A 22,197-nucleotide genomic window follows, 5' to 3' on the forward strand; every position below is an offset into this window, starting at 1 on the left:
CCCAGGGCCCCCCCCGTCCCCCGCTGTGTCCCCGGCCCCGCAATCCCGAGGGACCCCCGGGTCCCCCCGACTCCCCTCGCCGTTACCCCTGGCCCCGCCCCATCCCGATCCGGACCAATGGCGATGCGGGGGTGTGTCCTGAGGCCACGCCCCCGAGCCCGACGGACCAATGGGCGTGGCGGGGCGTGGCGGGGCCGGGCCCCACGTGCTGGCGGCGGCCGCGGGCCGGGGATGGAGGCGGCGGGAGGCGGCGGAGCCCCGGGCCCGGGCAGGGCCCGCCCGGGACAGCCCCAGACACAACCCCAGGCACAGCCACAGCCCCAGGCACAGCCCAAGGGCCGGGAGCTCTTCAGGAGCCAGCGCAAGGAGTCCGAGGTAAGAGCACGGAGCTCGGTGCCGGCACCCCCCGGGCTCCGCCGGGACCTGCTCTGGTGTTTGGGGTCCCTGCTCCGGGGCTGGGGTCCCTGCGGAAGGAGCCTTATCCAGGTCTTGGGGTGCTCCCTACCCCAAACTGGACGCTTTAGGGGTCCTGTGGTGCCCAGCCCGGAGCGGGGAGCCCCAGGGGCGCTCCGCGGCACTGCCAGACCCAGCTGCAGAGTTTTGGGGCGCTGGCTGAGCCCCAGCACTGGCACCTCCCAGCCCCACGCTCAGAGCCGGCAGCAGGGTTTTGGGGACCCACCTGAGCCCTGGGCTCCCCCACACTCTGCAGGCTCCCCTTTGCCCCTCACCAATCTCCGGGTGCCGCTGTCCCGTTCGTCCCCGCAGCCCCGATAACCCCGGGGCACGGGGGAACCCCCAAACCCCGCTGGGCTGCTCTGCCCCGGCTGCGCCCGTGCGGCTTCGTGAGTGCCGGGCTGGGAGAGCAGGACCGGGATGGGGTCACCAGGATCCCACCGCCATCTGATGTTCCTGGGCACCTCTGGGGCTCCCTAACCCCCGCAGGATCCCTGGGAGCGGCGTCCAAGTGGTGTCCCCGACTCGTGAGTTTGGGCTTGGCTTTGCTCCCCGGCTCGGTCCCTCAGTCTCTCAAAGCGGATTAGGGCTGCCCGCGCTTTGCCGAATTCCTGCCCGGCTTTGAGCGCCCGAGCCGCGGCGGGGCTGCAGAACCGGGCTGGGAACTGAGAACCCCGCGCTGCTGAGCCCAGGGCTCATCCCGGGCTCACGCCTCATCAATATTAATGGCCACGATGCGCATCAGCCCCAGCCCGGCTGCCGAGCAGGGATGCCGAGATCGGAACGGGAATTATGTTAATTTCCTTGATTACCCATTCATGTGTTCCCTTCCCCGGGCCAGGGCGGCGCGGTGCCGGCCTTGGCTCGTCTGGCTGCGGCTGCCCGCTCGCTGCCCCGCCGGAATCCTCGGGCCGAGTTTCATGCTCCAGTTCTCATCCGCAGGGGAGGAGAGGGAGAGCAGAACGGCAAAGCGCGGCCCCGGGAGCTGTCAGATCTGCGGCGCTGGGCACGGAGCTCGGGGATCCGCAGCATCCTCCCGCGGGCTTGTGCTTTGAACCAGCCCCGGGGTTTGTTTTTAGGGCTCTGAAATGCATCAAACATTCACCGGCATTTTGTGTCGTGCCTTTGCTTTCCCTGGGATTTGAGAAATGCTGGTTTTACACACGGCTTCCACATTTCCGCCGTGTTTAAGCGGCCCCGCACGGACCCCGCGCTCCATCCCTGCGAGTGGCGGCTGGAGCAGCTTTGGCGCAAAGGCTGCGAGCGCTGGCAGCCATCCCGCAGCCCAAAATATCCCCGGGGCTGTGCCAGCCCCCTCCTAACCCCATCCCGCTCCCCGCAGGGCTCCGTGGATTGTCCCAACCTGGAATTCGAGTACGGGGATGCCGACGGCCACGGCGCTGAGCTGGCAGGTGAAGCGGGTTCCGGGCGCTGCATTGTTGTTTCCAGGTGCCCGGCGGGCAGGGAAAATGAGAATCCCGCCGGGATGGGGGATGGACACGGAGCGGTGCCGGCCCTGCAGCAACAGAGCGAGCGGGGTTATTATTAGAGAGCCGCTCGCTCCCCGGGGACGCAGAGGGACCGTGGGGACACGGGGGTTGCCCCGCCGGCGCCGGGGTGGCAGCAGTGTCCGGTGACAGAGCCCAGGCGGGAGGTGCCACCCAGCCTTTATCGGGCGGCTCTGTCCTTGTCCCCGCGTCCCTCCAGCTGCCTCTGCTCCCTAACGCCGCTCCCGAGCGCGGCCGGGGAAAATGGGGTTATTTATAGCTCGGTGTATCTCGGCTGGCCTGGCAAAAACACATTTCCTCTGCGAGGGATCCTTCCTCCTTCCCTGCAGGATCACCTCAGTCCTCCGTGGTGCTGCTCAGCCCCTCGGGACGGTAGGGATTCTGTGGGGACAGACAGGAATCCTACAGGAACAGGCAGGAATTACAAATATCAGGTGCAATATCATGTCCCTCCAAGTCCAGCCCCTGTTTGCAGGACCCAAAACGTCCGAGCTGCTGGCTGTGGGATCAGTGCAGGTCCTGCCTGGGTGTTCCTGCATTCCCTTCATTCCCAAACTGCCTAAGTGAGAGTCCAAATGTCCCCTCAAAAACCCCACTGAAATTGGAAGTGCAGCTGGAGCTGGGAACAGCTCCAGGATGAAGGGGATGAGTTTGGTGCCCTTGGAGCTGCAGGAGGGCTCAGGGACCAATTTAGATCTCAGTCCCGTGTCTGCCTGGGTGTACAGGGATGCTTCCCGAGGAATTTGGGGATGAGGAGGAGGATGAAGCCCCTCCATGTCCCTGCTGATCCCTGTCTCCATCAGAGCTGTACAGCTACACCGAGGAGCCCGAGCTGAGCCACAACAGGAGATGCTTCGAGGAGGATTTCCACACTCAAGGTACCAGCCCTGGCTCAGCACCCTGGGCCTGGGGCAAGAGCAGCCCCCAGGGAAGCCCCTGATGGACTCGTGTCCCTTTGTCCCCTTTGCAGTGCCGGACAGGAGGTGGCTGGAGCTGGACAGGGCTCAGCAGAAGGCCTATGTCATGCACCTGCTGGATGGGCTGGAGGTGGTCAACAGGGACAAGAGGCTCCGAGTGGCACGGGCCATCCTGTACCTGGCACAGGGTAAGGACACGTCCCCCATGGCTGGATGTGGCCTCGGATCTGCTGCCGTGGGGGTTTGGGAGAAGCTTTTCACAGGGTTGTGCCAGGCTGGGGCAGTGAAGCTCCTGCCTGGGGTGGTCCTGTGGACTCCAGGGGTTCAGAGGCAGATCCTCCCTCACCAGGGTTTCTCTCTGGGGCCTCTCCAGGTGTCTTTGGGGACTGTGACAATGAAGGTGATGTCCTGCACTGGTCTCGGCACAACAGCTTCCTCCTGTACCAGCTGGGAACCTTCTCTGCCTTCCTGGAGCTCCTCAACATGGAGATTGAGTGAGAGGACTGCGCTGCCCTCGCCCTCCTCTCCCTCCTTGTCCTCTTCTTCACTTCATTCTTTCTTCTCACCCCTCCACTTCTTGGACTCGATGACCTCAGAGGTCTTTCCCAAGCAAAATGATTCTCTGATCTGCTTTCTCTCCTTCTCTTCTTCCATTCAATTTACTCTCCTCCTCTTCATCTTCTTCCTCCCCACTTTCCTCACCCTCTTCTTCCATCCTCTTCTTTCTCTTCTACCTCCTCTTTCTACTCATCCTCTCCCCTTCCTTCTTTCATCTTCTTTCTTCTCATCCTCCTCACCCTTTTCCTTTTCATCTCCTTTTTTTCATCCTCCTCCTCCTCCTCCACCTCTTTCTCCTCATCTTCTCGTGTCCCTCATTTTGTCTTCCTTCTCCCTGTCTTCCTCACCCTATTCTCCTCATCCTCCTCCTCTCCATCTTCTTTCACCCCATCCTCCTTGTACTCTTCTTCAATCCTCCTCACCCTCCTCTTCATCCTCTTTCTCCCCATCCTCCTCCTCCTCCCCCCGGGGAGGTGCCCCAGCCGTGTCACCTGTGCCGTGTGGCATTCCCAGGGGCTGGCTGGGTGGGGTGAGGGGGCTGGCACGGAGCTCTCCCCTGTCCTGCAGGAACAGCCAGGCCTGCAGCAGCGCCCTGCGGAAGCCGGCGATCTCCCTGGCCGACAGCACGGAGCTCAGGTACCCCTGGTGCTGGCAGGGCTGGGGGACATCCTCGGGGGACACAGTGGCCTCACACCAGCCTGCTGCGCTGTCCTGGCAGGGTCCTGCTCAGTGTCATGTACCTGATGGTGGAGAACATCCGCGTGGAGCAGGAGACGGATCCCCCCGAGTGGAAAACCAGCCGGGAGACCTTCAGGATGGAGCTGAGTGAGCCCCACAGTTCACTGTGCCCCCTGGAGCTCCCTTTGTGGTGCTGGACCAGCAGGGCCAGCTCAGGGACGGGGGATCAGCTCTGACCCTCTCCTGGTCCCTTCTGCACAGGTTTCCCTGTGCACACTGAGGAGCCCTTTGCTCTGCTGCTCTTCACGATGGTCACCAAGTTCTGCAGCGGCCACGCTCCACACTTCCCCATGAAGAAGGTCCTGCTTCTGCTCTGGAAGGTGCTCCTGGTGAGTGCAAACCCTTCCTTGCTCCAGAAACTTGGAGCCTGGATATTCCCCACCGTTCAACCCAACCGTGATGGGGTTATTTAGGATGGCACCAGGAGCTGACACAAGGAAACTTCCTTCTGGGATGGTTGGGCTGAGGATGTGGGGTGGGGGAGGAATCTGGAGAAAGGAGTGCAGCGATGCCTTCCCCTCGGCTCTCCTGGTGGATGTCCCCAGCTGGGAGCTGCCCGGGAGGGCTGTGTGCTCCGTGGGTGCTCCGTGTGTGCCCCGTGTGTGCCCCGTGTGCACTCTGTGCTCTCCCCGTGTCTGTCCGCAGTTCACGCTGGGCGGGTTCGAGGCGCTGCTGGCCATGAAGGTGCGGCGGCGGGAGGAGCTGGGGCTGCCGCCGCTGCCCGAGGACAGCATCCAGGTGGTGCGGGGGATGCGGGCGGCCTCCCCGCCCACCTGCGCCATCGAGCTGGTGGAGCAGCAGCAGCAGCAGCAGCCGCCGCAGCCCAAGCGGAGCCACCGCAGCCGCAGGGTGAGCGCGGCAGCGTCCCCCGGCCCGGGAGGGGTTCCCTGCGCCGGCGGGAGGAGCCCGAGCGCTCTGGGTGCAATTCCCTTTCCCCCTCAGGTGCTCCAGTGTTTTCCAGTTCTAGGCTCACAGAATTGTTTGGGTTGGAAGGGACCTTAAGGACCGTCCCGTTCCAAATGACACCTTCCATTAGATCAGGTTTCTCACAGCTCCAGCCAAGCTGGCCTTGGGCACTGCCAGGGATCAGGGGCAGCCCCAGCTGCTCTGGCAATGCCAGCCCAGGCAGGAATTCCTCATTGCCAAGATGCCACCCATGGCTGCCCTCTGGCAGTGGGAGCCATTCCCTGGGTGCTGTCCCTGCAGGCCTTGTCCCCAGTCCCCCTGCAGGCCCTGCCAGGGGCTCTCAGCTCTCCCTGGAGCCTTCTCCTCTCCAGGTGAGCACCCCCAGCTCTCCCAGCCTGGCTCCCTGGGAGCTGAGGGGCTCCAGCCCTGCAGCAGCTCTGGGGTCTCCTCTGGGCTCTCTGCAGCAGCTCCAGGTGCTGCTGCTGTGTCCCAGGGCTGGGGCAGCTCTGCAGGTGGGGTCTCACCTGAGGGGGCACAGGGGCAGGATCCCCCCCTTCCCTGCTGCCAGGGCTGGGGGGATTTTGGGCTCTCAGTACACGTGGTCAGAGCATGTCCAGTTTTCCATCCACCAATTTCAAGTGCTACAGATCAGCCCCATGGTGTGTGTTTGATCCAGAGGAAGCCAGAGGACATCCTGACCTTATGGCAAAGGGCTGATAAGCACCAGGGAGCAAACTGCTCACAGCAAGTTCTTTTTTTAGCTCCGCTCTTGGAGTTGCTGTGTTGTGTTCTGGGGATGGAAATGCCTTTTGCTAAGGAAGAGATGTCAGATGGAAACCCCAAAAGTTAAGGTGGAAAACAGGGTTGCACCTCCTAGAGCAGGAAGGTTAGAGGTACAGAAGGAATTATTCTTGTGCAGGCTTTGGTGGCAAGAGCTAGGAGGGAAACCCTTACCTGAGGAACATCTGAGAGCGTGATCCTTTCAGGACGGAGAGATCTGGTGCCAGCACCTGAGAGGGAAATAAAATCATTGAAGTGACTTGAGTGTTTCCTTCCCCTTGTGCTGCAGCCCCTGGTGAAGCAGGACAGTTTGGATATCTACAACGAGAGAGATCCCTTCAAGAGCGACGAGGGAGGGGTTGATGAGGAGGAGAACGACGACGTGGACGGCGGGATGGAGGGGGAGCTGGAGCTGGTGGAGCGGGACGCGCTCATCCCCGCCCTGCCGGCGCAGCGCCTGCCCATCGAGAGGGTGTCCTTCCCCAAGGGGCTGCCCTGGGCCCCCAAAGTCAGGTAAAGCCACCGGTGTCACCACCCTCTTCCCCACACCTACCTGTCCTGGAGTTCTCTGCAGTTTTTTTGGGAAGTTTTTTGGCCTCTGGTTGACCTGAAGTGATTCCGCTTCTCTTTTTTGTTGGTCCTTTCTGGATTGGACACTTGCCATGTTTGATGTGTAAATTCTGGGGCAGAGCTCAGCCAAACCCAGCCCAAGCCAATAAATGGGCAAACCAACTTATTGCCCAATAGTGGTGATCCAGTTTGGACATCCCAGGTTGTACTGGGGTGCAGTGGGAGCGGGGTCAGCTTTCCCAGCCAGGTCCCAGTGGATCTTGGTAGCACAAAGCCCTTGACTAATCATCCTGGGAGCTGGTCAGTGACACCTTGTTGGGTGAGTAGGACCCTGTGTTGTCAGCTGAAGCCTTTTTAGTGGCAGAGAAAAACACCAAAGGACAAAGGAGTTGGTGCCTTTCCTTCCTTCCTTCCTTCCACACATGAAATGAGGGAATGTTAGGAAAAGAGGGTGAAAACCTCTTCCTCTTTCCCTCTGATCCATCTGAGGGTTTTTTTGCTGTTCATCCCAAGCCTGGATTTAATCCAGTATCTTTAAAACACAGGAGCAAATAGATATTTTTGAGATAGGAGCAGTGACAGGGTTAAGTCAGTCTGTCCAGAGCATTCCTGGCAGAAACACAGCAGGAATTGGTTTCCCACATGGATCTCCACAATGGTGCTGTGGTGCTCCACGTCACTTAACACTCTCAGCTTTGAAATCCAATGGCTGCTGCTTTCCTTGGCTGCTGGCTGGAGATCCAGCTGGATTCCTTTCTGTCCAGGAGAGCCTTGGCTCACAGCTCATGTCCTGCTTGTAGTGCAGAGCTGCCCAGCAGCTCCCATGAAAGATGCCCAAGTGGACAAGATGTCAGCTTGCTGTGGGAGCAGCGTGTGCTCTGACAGACCGTGGAGACAACATTTGTTCTCCCAGAGCCAGCAGATGCTCCTTGGAGATGTGTGTGAGGAGCACAGGAGGTGGATCCAAAGGTGCTGCTTGCAGAAAACTCCTCTCCGTTTACTCACATGTTCCCGTGGAGCTGCACAGCAAATACAAATGGTTTGGGTTCTCATTGTCCCAGCCAGTGAGGGCAAACGTGGGTTTTGCCCACTGCTGTTGAGATCTCTAGAAATCAATCTGAGGTTGTGATCTTGTCCGTGGCTGTTTTCCAACCTTCTCCTTGTTTTTGTCTCTCTGCTGCTCCATCAGACAGAAAGACATCGAGCATTTCCTGGAAGCAAGCAGGAACAAATTCATCGGCTTCACGCTGGGACAGTGAGTGTTCCATCCCCAAAACCTGCCCTGCAGCCTCCATCAGTGGGGGCTAAGCACAAAGCTCAGGCTTTCCCAGCTCGAGGCATTGCCAGAGCTGCAGCAATGAAAGCAGGGCTAGAAAGGCATGTTCCTGGAGACGCTGCTCCCCAGGGACCTCTTTCTATTAAAAATCAGACCAAAATAAGTGACCGCTGGCCCAAGCCAGGAGCTGGTTTGATGTGAAAGGCAGCTGAGGCAGTTTGGTATCCACAGCAAATGACCCGGTTTGTGGATAAATCAAGCTGTGGGTGCAGAGTCATCCTGGGACAGGCCCAGCAGGGTACATTCATTTTTAGGTGCAGTGCTGGGCTCAGACTGGCTCCACCCTATTTGTGATTCAATCTGATTTCACCCCAATTCTTCACCCCTGTATCTCTCCTGCCTTGTGCAGGCATGATGGGGAGGAGGTGGGAGGGCAGCAGCTGAGGTAAACACCTCTCCCAGTTCCTGACCCATCTGGGATGCATTCAGCAGACTCCAGGCTCCCTCTTTTACCTGTTAGGATGTGGAAATGTTTGAGCATGGATGTCCTTCCCAGTACTGACCTTCTTTCCTCTCCCCAGGGACACTGAAACCCTGATAGGGCTCCCACGGCCGATCCATGAAAGTGTGAAGACCCTGAAGCAGGTGAGATGGTGGCTCCATGCATGGCATGAGATGGGGTGTCCACCACGTGGATCCTCCTGGCCACCCTCCCTGAAACACTCTTACTGCAGGGAGTAAAAAGTTGGTTGCCACAGGAAAAGCTTTTGGAGCTTCTTGCAGGAATTGGGGGAAAAAATTAAAAACTGAGTCCTCAAGTAGCCTCTCCAGCATTTCTCCTTTCCCTTCATCCAAGGTGTAGCATTCCTTTTCCTGGTGAATGTCTGTCATGTGTTTTGAAGGTGACAGACTTTCAGAGCTGGGTTTGGACACAGATTCCCAAATGTGCAGTTCCCAGGGGGAAGCACAGCCAGCCTCAGCTCCTGCAGTGCTCTTTGGGGAATGAGACCCCTCCAGAGGCCACCTGACCCTATCCAGGGTCTGGGCTGTCTTTTGGAGGCAATTGTTCCCTCTAGTTCCTTCCAGAGAGCTCCTAGAAGGAGCAGGTGGAAGTAACCCAAGGCAGAGGTGTGAGGGGCTTCAGGGATGTCCCACTCAGGGATGAGCTGCCCGTGGCTCTGCTGTGCCCTGCACCCTCACTGGGGATTGCTGTGACCACTGCTGGCCGTGTTTCCTGTGACACTGTGACACTGCTCTGCCTCTGTCTGTGTGTTTTGCCAGCACAAGTACGTTTCCATCTCGGATGTCCAGATCAAGAACGAGGAGGAGCTGGAGAAGTGCCCCATGTCTCTGGTAAGAAGGAAGTGCTTCACCCCATCACCAGAGAGAAGATGGAGGTTTCCAAGGTGTCACATAAATCCATGTTTATTTTTGCTTCATTTTCCCTTGTTTTTAATGTTTCTCTGCCCTAGGGGGAAGAGGAAGTGCAAGAAACCCCTTGTGAGGTGTTGTATCGAGCAATGTTGTACAATCTCCCCCAGTACATGGTAAGCCCCCGTTCCTTAAAGGAAGGAAAAGTTCTGGACTAGGGAATGGTGCCAGTCCAGGAGCTGCAGAGCTCAGCACAGGAGGGTGTTCAGGACCTGGATTGTCAGATTTTGGTGGGAATCCTGAGCAGAGCTGGGAGGAAAGTACAGTCCAAGAGGAGGATTCAGAGGATTCTGAGATGCTGGTTGGGTAAGGTGGACTCTGTAGGGAGAGACAGAGGTTTAAGTGCATTTAAACTCCAGGTGTTCCTTGTGCTGCTTTACCCTCCCTACCAGAGCTCAGGCACATGTGATGCTTTAGCTTAAGGATCACACAGAGCTGTTGGCTCCCCACACTTGTCCTGTCTGTCAGAGGTTGAGTGTGCCCTGGTGAAACCCTGTAGAGTTGGCTTGGAGTTGTCCAGTTCTGGCAAGTGAAGGAGAAGGAAGGAATTCCCTTTCCTGGACCATGCCCCACACCTGCCCTCTCCTGCAGATCGCTTTGCTGAAGATCCTCCTGGCTGCTGCACCCACCTCCAAGGCCAAGACTGACTCCATCAACATCCTGGCAGATGTGTTGCCTGAAGAGATGCCGTAAGTCCCTCACCAGGTGGCCACTGGCCATCCCAGCCTTGCCACCAAGGCTTGGACCAAGCAGGAGAGCCAATAGGTTTGGGGGGCTCCAGATTTGGGGTATCTGTTTGGGTAGGTGTGAATTACAGTTGGCACCAGGGCAGAGCTGTGAAAGCCAAGGAAGTGATGCTGCCATGATTTGAGTGCAGCCACTCCAGGCTAAGTGGCACAAATGATAAAATCCTGCTAATTGACCCAAATCATAAAGCTTTGTCAGCATACAGGAGGTGTCCTTCCTACTGCTCTGCCAGGATTCCTGGGGGAGGGCAAGCCACCTTTTTTGAACACATTTTGGCATCACCAGGTGGGATGGGTGGAGATGGGAGTCCTGGGGGGAGCGAAGGTGATGGGTTTCATAGAGCTCACCCAGATGAAGGAGAGCTCCAGGGTCCCTTGGCTCCCTGCTGCCAAGCCAGGAGCTGTTTTCCCTCCCCGCAGCATCACGGTCCTGCAGAGCATGAAGCTGGGCATCGACGTGAACAGGCACAAGGAGATCATCGTGAAGAGCATCTCGGCACTGCTGCTGCTGCTCCTCAAGCACTTCAAGCTGAACCACATCTACCAGGTGGGCCTAGAGCAAGGGATGGCCACTGCCCAACTGGGCTTGAAGCTCCTTATAAACCCTCTCCTGGAAGAGTTTCCACGAGGAGCTGTAATCACATTTCCACAGCTCCAGGATTTGCTCAGGGTCGCTCAGGTTGGGATAACCCCACTGTGCTTTGATAACACCTTTCCTACTCATGTGGCAGGAGCTTTTAAAGTTCTGGGAACATCCATTCAGGTTAAATTTAGGAAATGGCACCAGCCTCCCTGGCAGAAGGGGGAAGAGGAAGGGGATTAGGCAAGACTCTCTTTTGCTCTGTCATCTCCAGTGCCCAGAAATAGTGCTGGGAAGGACCTCACGAGGTCACCTGCTCTGGTTTTGGCAGGGTCGGGTTCTTGGGGCTCCAGTTTCAACAGAGGCAGAGATCTGGGTCATAGTTGCAATCTGATTTTTTTGTTCCCAATTCCCAAATGTGATTTTTGTTCCATCTGCATGGCACCAATCAAGCTGCACCCACTCCAGGGCTTTCCTTGGTTAAAAAAACCCAAGGACTAATATGAGCTGTGGCCCAGTTCTCCGCTCATTCTGCAAGTCAAACAATTAATGTTTTCTAATTTTTTCTGTTAAAGCTTTCAGCACGCTACAAATCCCTCTGCATTACAAAACCCACTGATACTTAACTGAGGATAAATATAAATCCACGTCCTGGATTGGGTGAAATGAAACCAACTCCCACATTTTTACAATCCTACATTTGTTCTGCTCCCCCCGCTCACCACACAATCCCTTCATTAATTTTTCTCACTTCAAAGCAGCTCCTCTCCTTTCTTCCCCCCAGGCAGGAGGGCATTGCAGCCTGCTGCTGAGCCTGGAGAAAGCTGCAGGGTCCCCTGAATCCCCCTGATCCTGCTTTTCTTTGTGCCTGATTGGGGTGGTTTTGTTCTTTCTGTGCCAAAGGTGGTCTCAGGGAGCACCATGAGAACTCCAGCAGGTCTGAAGTGAAGGAACCACTGAACCACAGAATGGTTTGGGTTGGAAGGGTCCATTACTCACCAGCACTTCCCAGTGCTGTGTCATCTGTGCTGTTGTGTCATCTGTGGTGTGCCAATGCTGACAGCTGGCACCAGGCTGAGATGGGAACAAACTGTTCCTTCCCTCTCAAATTGGAGATCTGGATGGAGAGGCATGGGAAGGGCAGGATGGGATAGGACTGGGTTTGCTGCAGTTTGTATTGTTAGAGGACAGGAGAGATTTGTTGTATTAATCAACTGTAGAGTGGTTTGGGTTGGAAGGGACCTTGAAGACCATTTAAAGCTTTGAGGGAGAAAGGAATTAAAAGCAAGTAGGAAAATAGGGATATTGTTTCAGTCAAAATTTCTGAGGGAACTAGGATTAGTGTGTGAGAGCAATAGGGTTTATTGTATTTTCTCATGTAATAGCTACAACCCTTCCCTCTTCCCCACACACTGTTTTTCCACAGATTTAATTTTGAAAAGCCATGAGGTGCAGCTACTCCCAGAGCACTGCTGTGAAGCGTGCGTGTCCTCTCTGTGGCAAATGGAATTTTCCAGCTGCTGTGCATGACACAGACCTTACACAGCAAACTCCAGGGACAGAATGCTCTGTGGGGTGTCTGGGGCAAACCAAGTGCTCTGCTTTTGGCTGGGAAGAGGTTTGTTTCCATTCCCAGGTGGTGCTCCCAGCTGTCCCCTAATGCTGATCCACTTCCCTTGTCTCCCCCAGTTTGAGTACGTGTCCCAACACCTGGTGTTTGCCAACTGCATCCCGCTGATCCTGAAATTCTTCAACCAGAACATCATGTCTTACATCGCTGCCAAAAACAGGTACAGCCCCTGCTGGGGGACAGATGGCTGATGGGGCAGGAAGGCTTCGTGCTTGGGGAGCCCTGATGTCCTGGGGGACCCAGGTGGCCTCACAAGGCTTTGGGGTGTCCTGTCCACCACAGAAACATGTGGAGGGAGCAAATCCCTTTGGCATGATGAGGATGACTGGATGCTGGGTTTCCAATCTCATGAAATAGGCTTAACCTTTAAGATAAAGTGCTTTTCATCTTCACATGGACTGCTGGGGAGCCATGCAGTGCCACCGAGCATCTCTGGGCCACAGCTCCATCCAGGTCAGATAGGATAGGCTCTTCCAGGTCTTTCCCACTTTTTGTAGCTGTAATTCAGCTTTCCTGACTCCTTCAGGTTTTCCACAGCTGTCACTGCCCTTTACTGCTGGTCTGAGAGAGGCACCAGCCCCGTTTTGGGCAGGGCACTGGCTGGACCACCATGGATCAGAGACCTGAGACAGCACAGATCTCTCACAGCCCACCAGGGCAGAATTTCTCTGTTTGGAGAGGAGCTCCACAGGGTGTTGGGATGATAAAAAGATCCTTTTTCTTCCTTTCTGATGCTCTTTTTGTGGCTCTTCAGCTGTGTGTGTAGGCTGGGCTGTCTCCTGCATGGTATGGTTGTGTCTGTGTGAGGAGGCATGCATAGAAAAATAGGAAGTAATATGTTGGTCCTCCTGCTGTAAATATTTCCACTTTTGGTCCTGTGTTTTTTAAGTGAGGAGGAAACATATCCCAGGAGCACTCAGCTTCCTCCTCTGCTCTGGGATGGAGGTTTCACAGGCAGGAAATGCACCTGGGAGTCAGGTGGGATGTGCAGCTGAACACTCTGAGCCAGGGAGGTGTAAATTCCAGTTCTGACTGTATTTCATTGACTACTTTTACAAATTCCACAGGCCTGGAAGCCTTTGAAAAACATTATATTCTAAATACTCACTCACCACGAATTTTCTTGCTGCCAACCAGATGCCTCCCTGTAAACCTCAGATCTATTTTGTTTACTTTTTTCCCCTTTTTAAATATGCACATGAATAACTCATCTGTCATGTCTTAATGGATCCAAACCCTTTGTGTCCTTATTAATGGACTCAGGATGGAGCTTTGGAGCCAGGAGGCATTGATGTGCTCCATTAAGCTGAGGGCTGGGCAGTGCTGAGGCTGGGATCCCCTTTGGGTGCTGTCTGTGCCACCAGCACGGCTGCTTCACGTGCTGGGGATGGGATTGTTCCCCACCCAAACCACTTGTGGCATTTCCAGGCACAGAGCAGGAAGAATGTCACAGATTCCTGGGCATGATCATACAGATCACCTTAAAAACTTCTCTCGTGTTAATTGCTGGTATAGAAGGCTTGACAGCTGGCCTGCAAGCAAAGCTGAGTTAATAGAAGAAATAACAATTGATGATTTTCCAGTGTATCCATAGCAAAGAAGACAAGGCTGTCAGCATAGAAACAGATTTGAAAAGATACATGAAAATTTTTGTAAGCCAGACTACATGCATAAGGAGGTGTGTATACGTGCCTTATTAAATTTCTGTAAAACTTTTGCCAATTATATTGATATTAATTGCTTTGCACCAATGAATATAGTAAGTTATTGTGATGTAGTTAATGACTTAAGATCACGCTTTGTTAAGAGTATATAAGGTGGAGAACAGGCAGAATAAAAATTTTTTTCTTCTTAGACCCTGATCATGTGTGTGTGTCACATCCAGCCTAACATTGGTGACATTTGGCTAACAAGCCCCTGTTTTCCTGTTTTCTGCAGCATCTCTGTCCTGGATTATCCCCACTGCACGGTCTGTGACTTGCCTGAGCTCACAGCAGAAAGTCTGGTAAGCAGCACAGAAAGGGTTTTTGTGGCCAGGATTGCTCTTTGTGACAGCATGAGGAAGGATTTGGGTTTTCTGTTCGCTGTCTTCTTTTTCTGTAGCCCCCAACCTTTCCAAAAATGGACTTTTTTTTCCCCTCCAGGCTTGAAAATCCCTCCCATCACTATTCTGAGTCACTGTCAGCTGTGGGGAAGTGGGGAAGAGGCACTGCTGGTGTTGGGCACCCCATAAAAATAGCTGGGTTTAGGGGTTTCCCTTTGACAGAATAGAATCACAGAATTCTGAGATTGTTGCGGTTGGAAAAGACCTCCAAGATCATCAAGTCCAATCTTTGATCAAACACCACTTTGTCCCCAGCCCAGAGCCCTGAGTGCCACCTCCAGGAATTCCATGGACACCTCCAGGGATGGGAGCTCCAAGCCTCCCTGGGCAGCCCCTGCCCACCCTTTCCCTAAGGAATTCTTCCTGGTGTTCAACCTGAGCCTCCCCTGGCACAGTTTGAGCTGTTTCCTCTTGTTCTGACAAGACTCTTGTGCTTTGAAAGAGAATTTACCCAGAGGCTGTTGCCCCCCAGGTTTTAATTGCTCTGAGCACTAATGTTCTATGAGATACCAGCTTAAGGAATGAACCAAATTCCCCATGGAGAGGAGCCTTAAGTGTTCCAGAGGCTGGCCAGAGCATGGGCTGGGCAAACACACAGACCACAGATGGGATAATAACGCTGGCAGTGTAATTGTTATTATAATTACAATAATTCAAGTGCAGAGGAGGTTGGACTTGGCCAGCACAGGGGAAAGCTTTGGGGTTAACAGGAAATAATGGACAGAAAATGGAGACTCTAAATCACTGAGAAGGATCCTGAGCATCCACTCTGGGCAGGGATGATCTCGTGGTGCTGCTGCAATCTGAGGCCTGTGTTGCTTTCCTTAGGTGTGTAAAGGTCAAAATCAGAGAGAGCTTTTCCCCAGGTCCACGGGCTGCTGCAGGCTGGGTGTCCCCATCCAGCCCTGCCAGGCTCCACCGTATCCTGAACCGATGGGGACATCTAGTGACACTTCAGGGAGGGTTTCGTGGCTTGTGCAATCCTCACAGTCAGCCTTAAGGCTGTAGGAGAAAACTGAGCGATTTAGGGAAAATATTCCCAGTAGGATCTGGACAGTTTGAGAGCTGTCACGTTCCAGGACAGCACCTTTCACTTTGCTCCAGCAGACACAGATGTTATCCTCAAGGGAGAGCAATTTAATTAGAAAATATGCAGAAACCACCTTGAATTTTACCATGAGGGTTCATCTTAGGGAGGATACCCATGAAAGTAAGGGTTTAATAGGAATTAGACACACCCTGGTACTCGAGGCAGACATTTGTGCACGTATTTATATTTTTTCAGCCAGCACTTCGTGCGTTGTTGGACCTTTTTTTGTCACTCTGATGAGTGATTTCAACACCCCAGCGTAACACATTTCTCAGAGGATGTCACAGATGATTCTGCTCTCAGTGGGTTGAGCCCAGTGATGTGTGTTGGTTATCCCAGCAAGAGCCAGGATGAGTCCAGCTGTGTCCCAAGGGGGCCTGTGGGGTGACTGCTGTCCCCACCCGGTGTAAATCAGGAGTGCCTGAGGTGGTGGGGGGTTCAAATCCTGGCCAGTCCCCATCTCCCCTCTGCTGTCACTCCAAAGGGGTCTGCAAAGGGCTTAACCCACCCCTTAGAAGGGGGATTAAAGTATTAAGGTATTAAAGTCTGTTTGGCCTGTTCCCTCCTCCCATAAATCTGATGGAAAGGCCCTCCCTCCTTCAATGTGTAGAGACAACATCAGACTGGTGACAAACAAATCCATCAGCCTAAGAAATGGATACTGGCTTGTTCCACTGGATCTTTGGGATAATTACTTGGTGTAGAGAGTGCAAGTTAGGCCTGGGCACAATGTGGCAGTGCAGGGACACTGCAGTTTGGCACCCCCAAAGCACCAGACAGCATCCACAAGCAGCTCAGTGACATCCTGGTGACATTCTGGTGACATCCCACCTCTGGCTGCCTCTCAGGCCTTGGCAGGGGCTGCCCAGGGAGGTTTGGAGTGCCCATCTCTGTCCAAGGAATTCCTGGATGTGGCACTCAGGGCTCTGGGCTGGGGACAAAGTGGGAATTGGTCACAGCTTGGACTCGGTGGCCTTGGAGCTCTTTTCCAGCCTCAGTGATTCCTTGGTTCTGGCTGGCACCTGCCTTTAAAAGCCAAGGGGTTGTGCTGGTGGGATTTTCTTACCCAGACCCTGGAATGGGTTGGGTTTTTGCCCAGAGTTAGAGGGCTGTAGCTGGCTGTGAGTGGTTTATAAATTCAGCAGCCCTTGTTGTGCACTAATCCCCAAACAGGATTTCTGTGGGACATTTCTCCTGGGCTTGGGGCTGTTCAAACATGGAGCAAGTTACTGCAGTGGTGGGATTAAATCTCCAAGTGCCACGGGCAGTATTTCCACAAGCTGGAGCTGGGGGTGTTTACAGTTACCTTATATTTAAAACAATGTCTCAGCAGCACTTAGGCTGGAGGGCTTTTTGTTACAGAAAGGTTTCATCCTCTTGATACAAACGTTGCTATTTGTCATCCTGTGCTGGTCTGTGATTTCCTTTTACTGGAAATGTGTGCCCTGAGCATGAATTAATTGAAATAGTTACCAAAAGCAGTGGTGATCACCAGGCTGAAATTTGCTCTCTGGCTGTAAACAAAGAATACAAATCTACCACAAAATATATTTCCCATGATGGAATAATGGGATTTATCCCATTATTAGCTCCTACTCTAAATTAAAAGCAGATTAAAAGTGGAATGTTTCAGAAGGGCTATCATCAGCAGATTCTGGGGAAAACCAAACTGAGGAGGAAGCTCTGCTGCTTGTCCTCCCTCACAAACAAGACTTGTGCAGACAATAACAATAAAGATTTCTGCCTTGGGACATCTCTGTGGCAGTGCTGATGAACGCTGTGGTCAGGGTTGCACTTCTCCCTTTGCAGGAAGCTGGAGACAACAATCAGTTCTGCTGGAGGAATTTGTTCTCCTGCATTAACTTGCTGAGGATCCTCAACAAGCTGACCAAGTGGAAACACTCGAGGACAATGGTAAGGGGGTGTCCCCTCCCCTGAGACCCTCCAGCATTTCACCTGGAGCATCTCCCTGGCTCTACACAGCAGGTTCAGCCTGGCCTTGTGCTTGGGGCTCCTTGTGAAACTGCTGGAGCTTCTGCTCTTCATCATCTTCCCTTTTGTCTTCCACAGACTGAACCTTGAATGCAGAAATACTTTTTCTCCTGCAAATAACATTATTTCTGTGATCCTCAAGCCCTGTGCAGAGTGTTGGTTGTGCTGAACTCTCCTGTTCTCCCTCCTGGGGGGTTTGTGTAATTCTCCAGGTGTTGGTGCCCACATCAGTCCAGATGTTTGTTTGTGTGGCCCCCAGGTGTTGGTGCCCACATCAGTCCAGATGTTTGTTTGTGTGGCTCCCAGGTGTTGGGGCCCCATCAGCCCAGACAGTGTTTGTTTGTGTGGCTCCCCAGGTGTTGGTGCCCACACCAGCCCAGATGTTTGTTTGTGTGACTCCCCAGGTGTTGGTGCCCACACCAGCCCAGATGTTTGTTTGTGTGGCTCTCCAAGTGTTGGTGCCCACACCAGCCCAGACAGTGTTTGTGGGGCTCCCAGGTGTTGGTGCCCACACCAGCCCAGATGTTTGTTTGTGTGGCTCCCTGAGCACCCTGCTCTGATGGCTGTTGCTCTCCTGGCAGATGCTGGTGGTGTTTAAATCAGCCCCGATCCTGAAGCGGGCCCTGAAGGTGAAGCAGGCCATGATGCAGCTCTACGTGCTCAAGCTGCTGAAGATCCAGACCAAGTACCTGGGGCGCCAGTGGAGGAAGAGCAACATGAAGACCATGTCTGCCATCTACCAGAAGGTGCGGCACCGCATGAACGACGACTGGGCCTACGGCAACGGTGAGCGCTGCCCTGTCCCTCTGTCCGTGCCTTTGAAAGCTTCACTTTGCTTCACTTGCTTGGGCCTCAAACCTCCAAAATTCTTGTCACAGCTGGGCATTTCTTCCAGAAGTTTCATGGCACTGTTCTGCACCGTCAGCTTTGGAGCTGGTGAAAGCCAGCTTTGAAAATACTGGGATTCTTTTCATATTATATGTTTATATAATATGACATACTGTCATGGTTATTGCAGCACCTCAATACCATTCATAGCTACATTTGCCCAAATTTTAAAATATTTGTGGTTAGGAGCTCATAATAAGCCCGTGAGGTTTTAAATCTTTTAAAGTCTTCATCCCTGCTTCAGTGGTCAGTGGAGGTTTTTAGTAAAAGTGGTGGGGTCTTTGAGAAAAAATAATATTATAATTATAGAGAGTCCTTAAAGCAGGAATAATTACATTTTTATGGGACATCTTAAATAGTCCTTAATGCAGGAGTAATTATATTTTTATGGCTATCTTAAATGAAAATGCACACATAATGGGATTTGGTTAGGAATAACAATAATTAGAGTGACTCTGATTAATTCACGTGAAACCTTCAGCCTTTCTTTTGCTCAAACCTTGCCAGAGCGGTGTTTCCCACACTATTTGGGTGTTGTCCCTCCTCCCCTGCAGACATCGACGCCAGGCCGTGGGATTTCCAGGCCGAGGAGTGCACGCTGAGGGCCAACATCGAAGCCTTCAACAGCCGCAGGTACGACAAGGCGCAGGACTCGGAGTTTGCCCCGGTGGACAACTGCCTGCAGAGCGTGCTGGGCCAGCGCCTGGAGCTGCCCGAGGACTTCCACTACTCGTACGAGCTGTGGCTGGAGCGGGAGGTGTTCTCGCAGCCCATCCGCTGGGAAGAGCTGCTGCACTGCCAGTGACGGCCCCGGCCCCGCCCGGCCCGCTCCTGCTGCCGCCCGCGGGGCTGGGGCGGACCCGGGGGTTTTAGCACAGCTGGGGCAAAGAGGGAACCTTCCCAAAGAGACCTGAGTGGTCTCTGTGCGCCCTGCAGACGCCTCTTTTTGGAGGTCATCCTGTGACTCCCTGGAGACCACAGCCAGAGCACGGGTTGCAGAGTGGGCTCAGAGCCCAGGTGTGTTCCTGTGCGGGCTGGGGGTAAGGTCGGGATTCCCAGTGGGAATTCCATCCCCCCCACGCGCCCCACGATCCTTTGTTTGGGTCTGTGCTGGCTGCTGACGTGCTCCCAACACAGGAACACAGCCTGGCTTGGGATGGAGACAGCATTCTGTGCTGTCCTGGGCTGGCACTGCTGCTGCTGGGGTGGCACAGCCCAGCTCAGAGGTGCTGATGCCACCAGGGCCAGGTCCTGCACGTCCCCTGCACACCCATCTGTGTCACCTTGGCACCTCTGCTCTTCTCCCCCTGGCACTGCTGGGGTGGCACAGCCCAGCTCAGAGCCCTGTGCCACCAGGGCCAGGTCCTGCACGTCCCCTGGACACCCATCTGTGTCACCTTGGCACCTCTGCTCTCCTCCACCTGGCACTGCTGGGGTGGCACAGCCCAGCTCAGAGGTGCTGATGCCACAGGGCGAGGTCCTGCATGTCCCCTGGACACCCACCTGCCACCTTTGCAGCTCTGCTCCCCTCCACCCTCACTCACCTCTATTGCAGCAGCCTGTGCTGTGCAGTTCCCAGCCGTGGAGCCTGGAGATCCCTTTGCTCTCCTCCCTGAGTGTCACTGGGATTGCACATCCTCTATGGCCCTGAGGGGACAGCAAATACCACGTTAAACAGCCCAAATTTTACACAGATTTTTGCTTGTTTGGGGCAATGTCTGTGCCAGCTCTTAGGGTGGGGAGGGAAGGTGCTTTGGTGAACAATTTATGAGGAAAACAGTGGATTCTGTGGTCCATAACTTTGAGGATGAATAGGATATGGAGCTGTAAATTTTCTGTCAATTTAATAACTTAATACTTCAATTAAATAATGAACATTACACTTGGGTAAAGCTGCATTGCATGAGGGTGGCATTTGTCAAAGCATTGTGTGTTCATATAGGGCAGGGAAGCCCTAAATAAACAAGTGTTTGTTATGGCAGGATTTGTGCTAATTGCTTAAATAATTAATTAGCTTGGGAATGTTTCCTTCATGGGGTTTGTCCAAGGCCTTGTTCATGGAAATGGCATTAAGCCTTTTAAAGCCTTTTAAAATATGCTTTTGTTCAAAATAAACCAACTTTTAAAGGACACCTCTTTATTTAAGCTTTTTCTTCCCGTGTCTTCATTTAAATGCTTCTTTTTTATTATTTTTTAAGGATAAAAACATCCTCCAAACTCAGCCCTCACCCCTGCCCATCTCCACTCAAGGAGAAATTGAATTAATTACTAAAATACTTAGAAAAGCCCTTGGTATTTGGCTAAAACCTTTCTTTTCATTAAAGTGTCTTTTTTCTCCACAATATATTGAAAAAAAAAAACCAGTTGAGAACCAATGTGTATTTTTCTATATTTTATATTTGAATTGTGCTTTTCAGTGCCTGTTATTTTTACTGAGAGAGATTAGAAGCACAAATTCTTACTTGAATGTCTGGGTGGTGGAGGATGGTACAAATTTATCCTGGATTACAATTTATTCACACCATCACCACCAAATTTTCTGCTTTCCAGAGAGAGATCTCCACAGAAAACCTGAACCTTTGCTTTAAAAAGTGACTTAGGGAGAGGCTACACCTTTATTTGAAATATTTATGTCCCATCCTGGCAAGCAAGCAGCAGTTTCAATTTTTTTTTTTTTTTTTTGCTTCACAATGAGGATTTTCTACTGATTAAAAATTCTCAGAAGAGCTGGGGGCCAGCAATTAAGGAATTATCATTTTATCCATTCAGCAAGGCAGTTTCAGAAAGAAGTTTTGGGTGGTTTCTGCACAGCTGGAGGAACATCTGTTATCTCACCCCAGCAGGACTGTTGGTTCCAGGAACCCTCCAGTGCTCCCAATTCCCATTGTAACTGCAGTAAAGAATTCTTTTTTGTTGTTTTGTTTTCACCCCACAGGTGTTGCTGAAAGTTCTGCTGTGGGTGAAACCTTTTCTTCAGCACCTCAGCACGGATTCTTCTGTTTTCTTGTAGAGTCTTGCTGTTTCCTAGGGATATAAAGCATAAGGAATTGAGTTATTAATTTCTCTAAGCAACTCCGGAGCTGTTTGGTGAATTTAATGCAAATTTCAGTGAAGGATAAAAGGCTACAAAGTTCCTTTCAGAGTTGAGAAAAGGAAAGAGTGATAAAAAAAAAGGGAATTAGCCTTTATCCATTCAGTCTGGCAGTGTTGAAAAAATCCCTCCTTTTTCTCCTGTGAATATTTCCCTAAAAATAACAACACAGAGATATCCTGGCTGGCTCTGTATTTATCCCCTTGTAACCACAGAAGTGACTGTATGAGGTCAGGCTTATTATACTCGGGAGTTTGAGAAGCTTCCCTCAATTATTTATCAAAGCCTTGCATGTGTAAACAGCAGCTGGTTCTGCAGCCAGGTCCAAGCTCTGCACAGAACACAACATTTGACTGCACAGGATGATTTTTGTCTCCTTGATTGAACATTTCAGTGCTCTGTGCCTTCCTTTTTCCTCAATAATTATAATGTGGCCTCCTGATAGTTGTCTGTGCTGAAATTAGATAATTAGTGTAATTATGATTTTTTCTTTTATGCTGTGTGGTTTGTTAATACAGATGACACAGAATTTCCCTGAACAGAGTGGAAATAATTTTTTTCTTTCATTATCCAAGGCTCATTCAAGAGAATTTTTCTCCCAAATCTGCAGACTTTTCTGTGAGCTACACTACCAAAACTTTTTATTAGGCAAGAAGGAAAGAAATTTACTTATGCAGCAGAGAGCACATTTAGAGAGGTTAATGTTAAAGGTAAAAATAAACTCATGATGTAGGCAGACTCACTGATGTGTTTGTTGGAGTTTGGCAATACTGCAATTATGAGCTTTTTTTTTTTCTATGAGGGATTTCAGCCCCTACTGATATTTTTCACTTGTACCTATATTTTTTTTAGTGCTTTGCAAGTGAAAATCTGGTGCTGAGAGATGCAGGAGAGACTTCTCTCTCACATATTTTTTCCCAAATTTAAAAATCACCCCAC

General features: G+C 52.6%; 1 protein-coding gene across 1 annotated transcript; it reads left to right on the forward strand.

Annotated features, from left to right (window-relative positions):
• The first annotated feature begins 231 nt into the window (after window positions 1-231).
• Window positions 232-20,312, forward strand: STRIP2 (striatin interacting protein 2). The gene is made up of 21 exons (XM_063153607.1): window positions 232-375; window positions 1,796-1,865; window positions 2,765-2,839; window positions 2,932-3,066; window positions 3,252-3,372; window positions 4,004-4,072; window positions 4,155-4,261; window positions 4,376-4,503; window positions 4,820-5,023; window positions 6,150-6,373; window positions 7,620-7,685; window positions 8,288-8,351; window positions 8,988-9,059; window positions 9,179-9,253; window positions 9,729-9,826; window positions 10,304-10,430; window positions 12,153-12,253; window positions 14,032-14,098; window positions 17,097-17,201; window positions 17,861-18,065; window positions 18,722-20,312. Exons 1-21 carry the CDS (start codon window positions 232-234, stop codon window positions 18,970-18,972), a joined length of 2,508 nt encoding a protein of 835 aa, XP_063009677.1. The 3' UTR covers window positions 18,973-20,312.
• Window positions 20,313-22,197: the final 1,885 nt, after the last annotated feature.

Source organism: Melospiza melodia, chromosome 4, assembly GCF_035770615.1.
Source record: "Melospiza melodia melodia isolate bMelMel2 chromosome 4, bMelMel2.pri, whole genome shotgun sequence".
In the NCBI taxonomy this organism is placed as follows: domain Eukaryota; kingdom Metazoa; phylum Chordata; class Aves; order Passeriformes; family Passerellidae; genus Melospiza; species Melospiza melodia.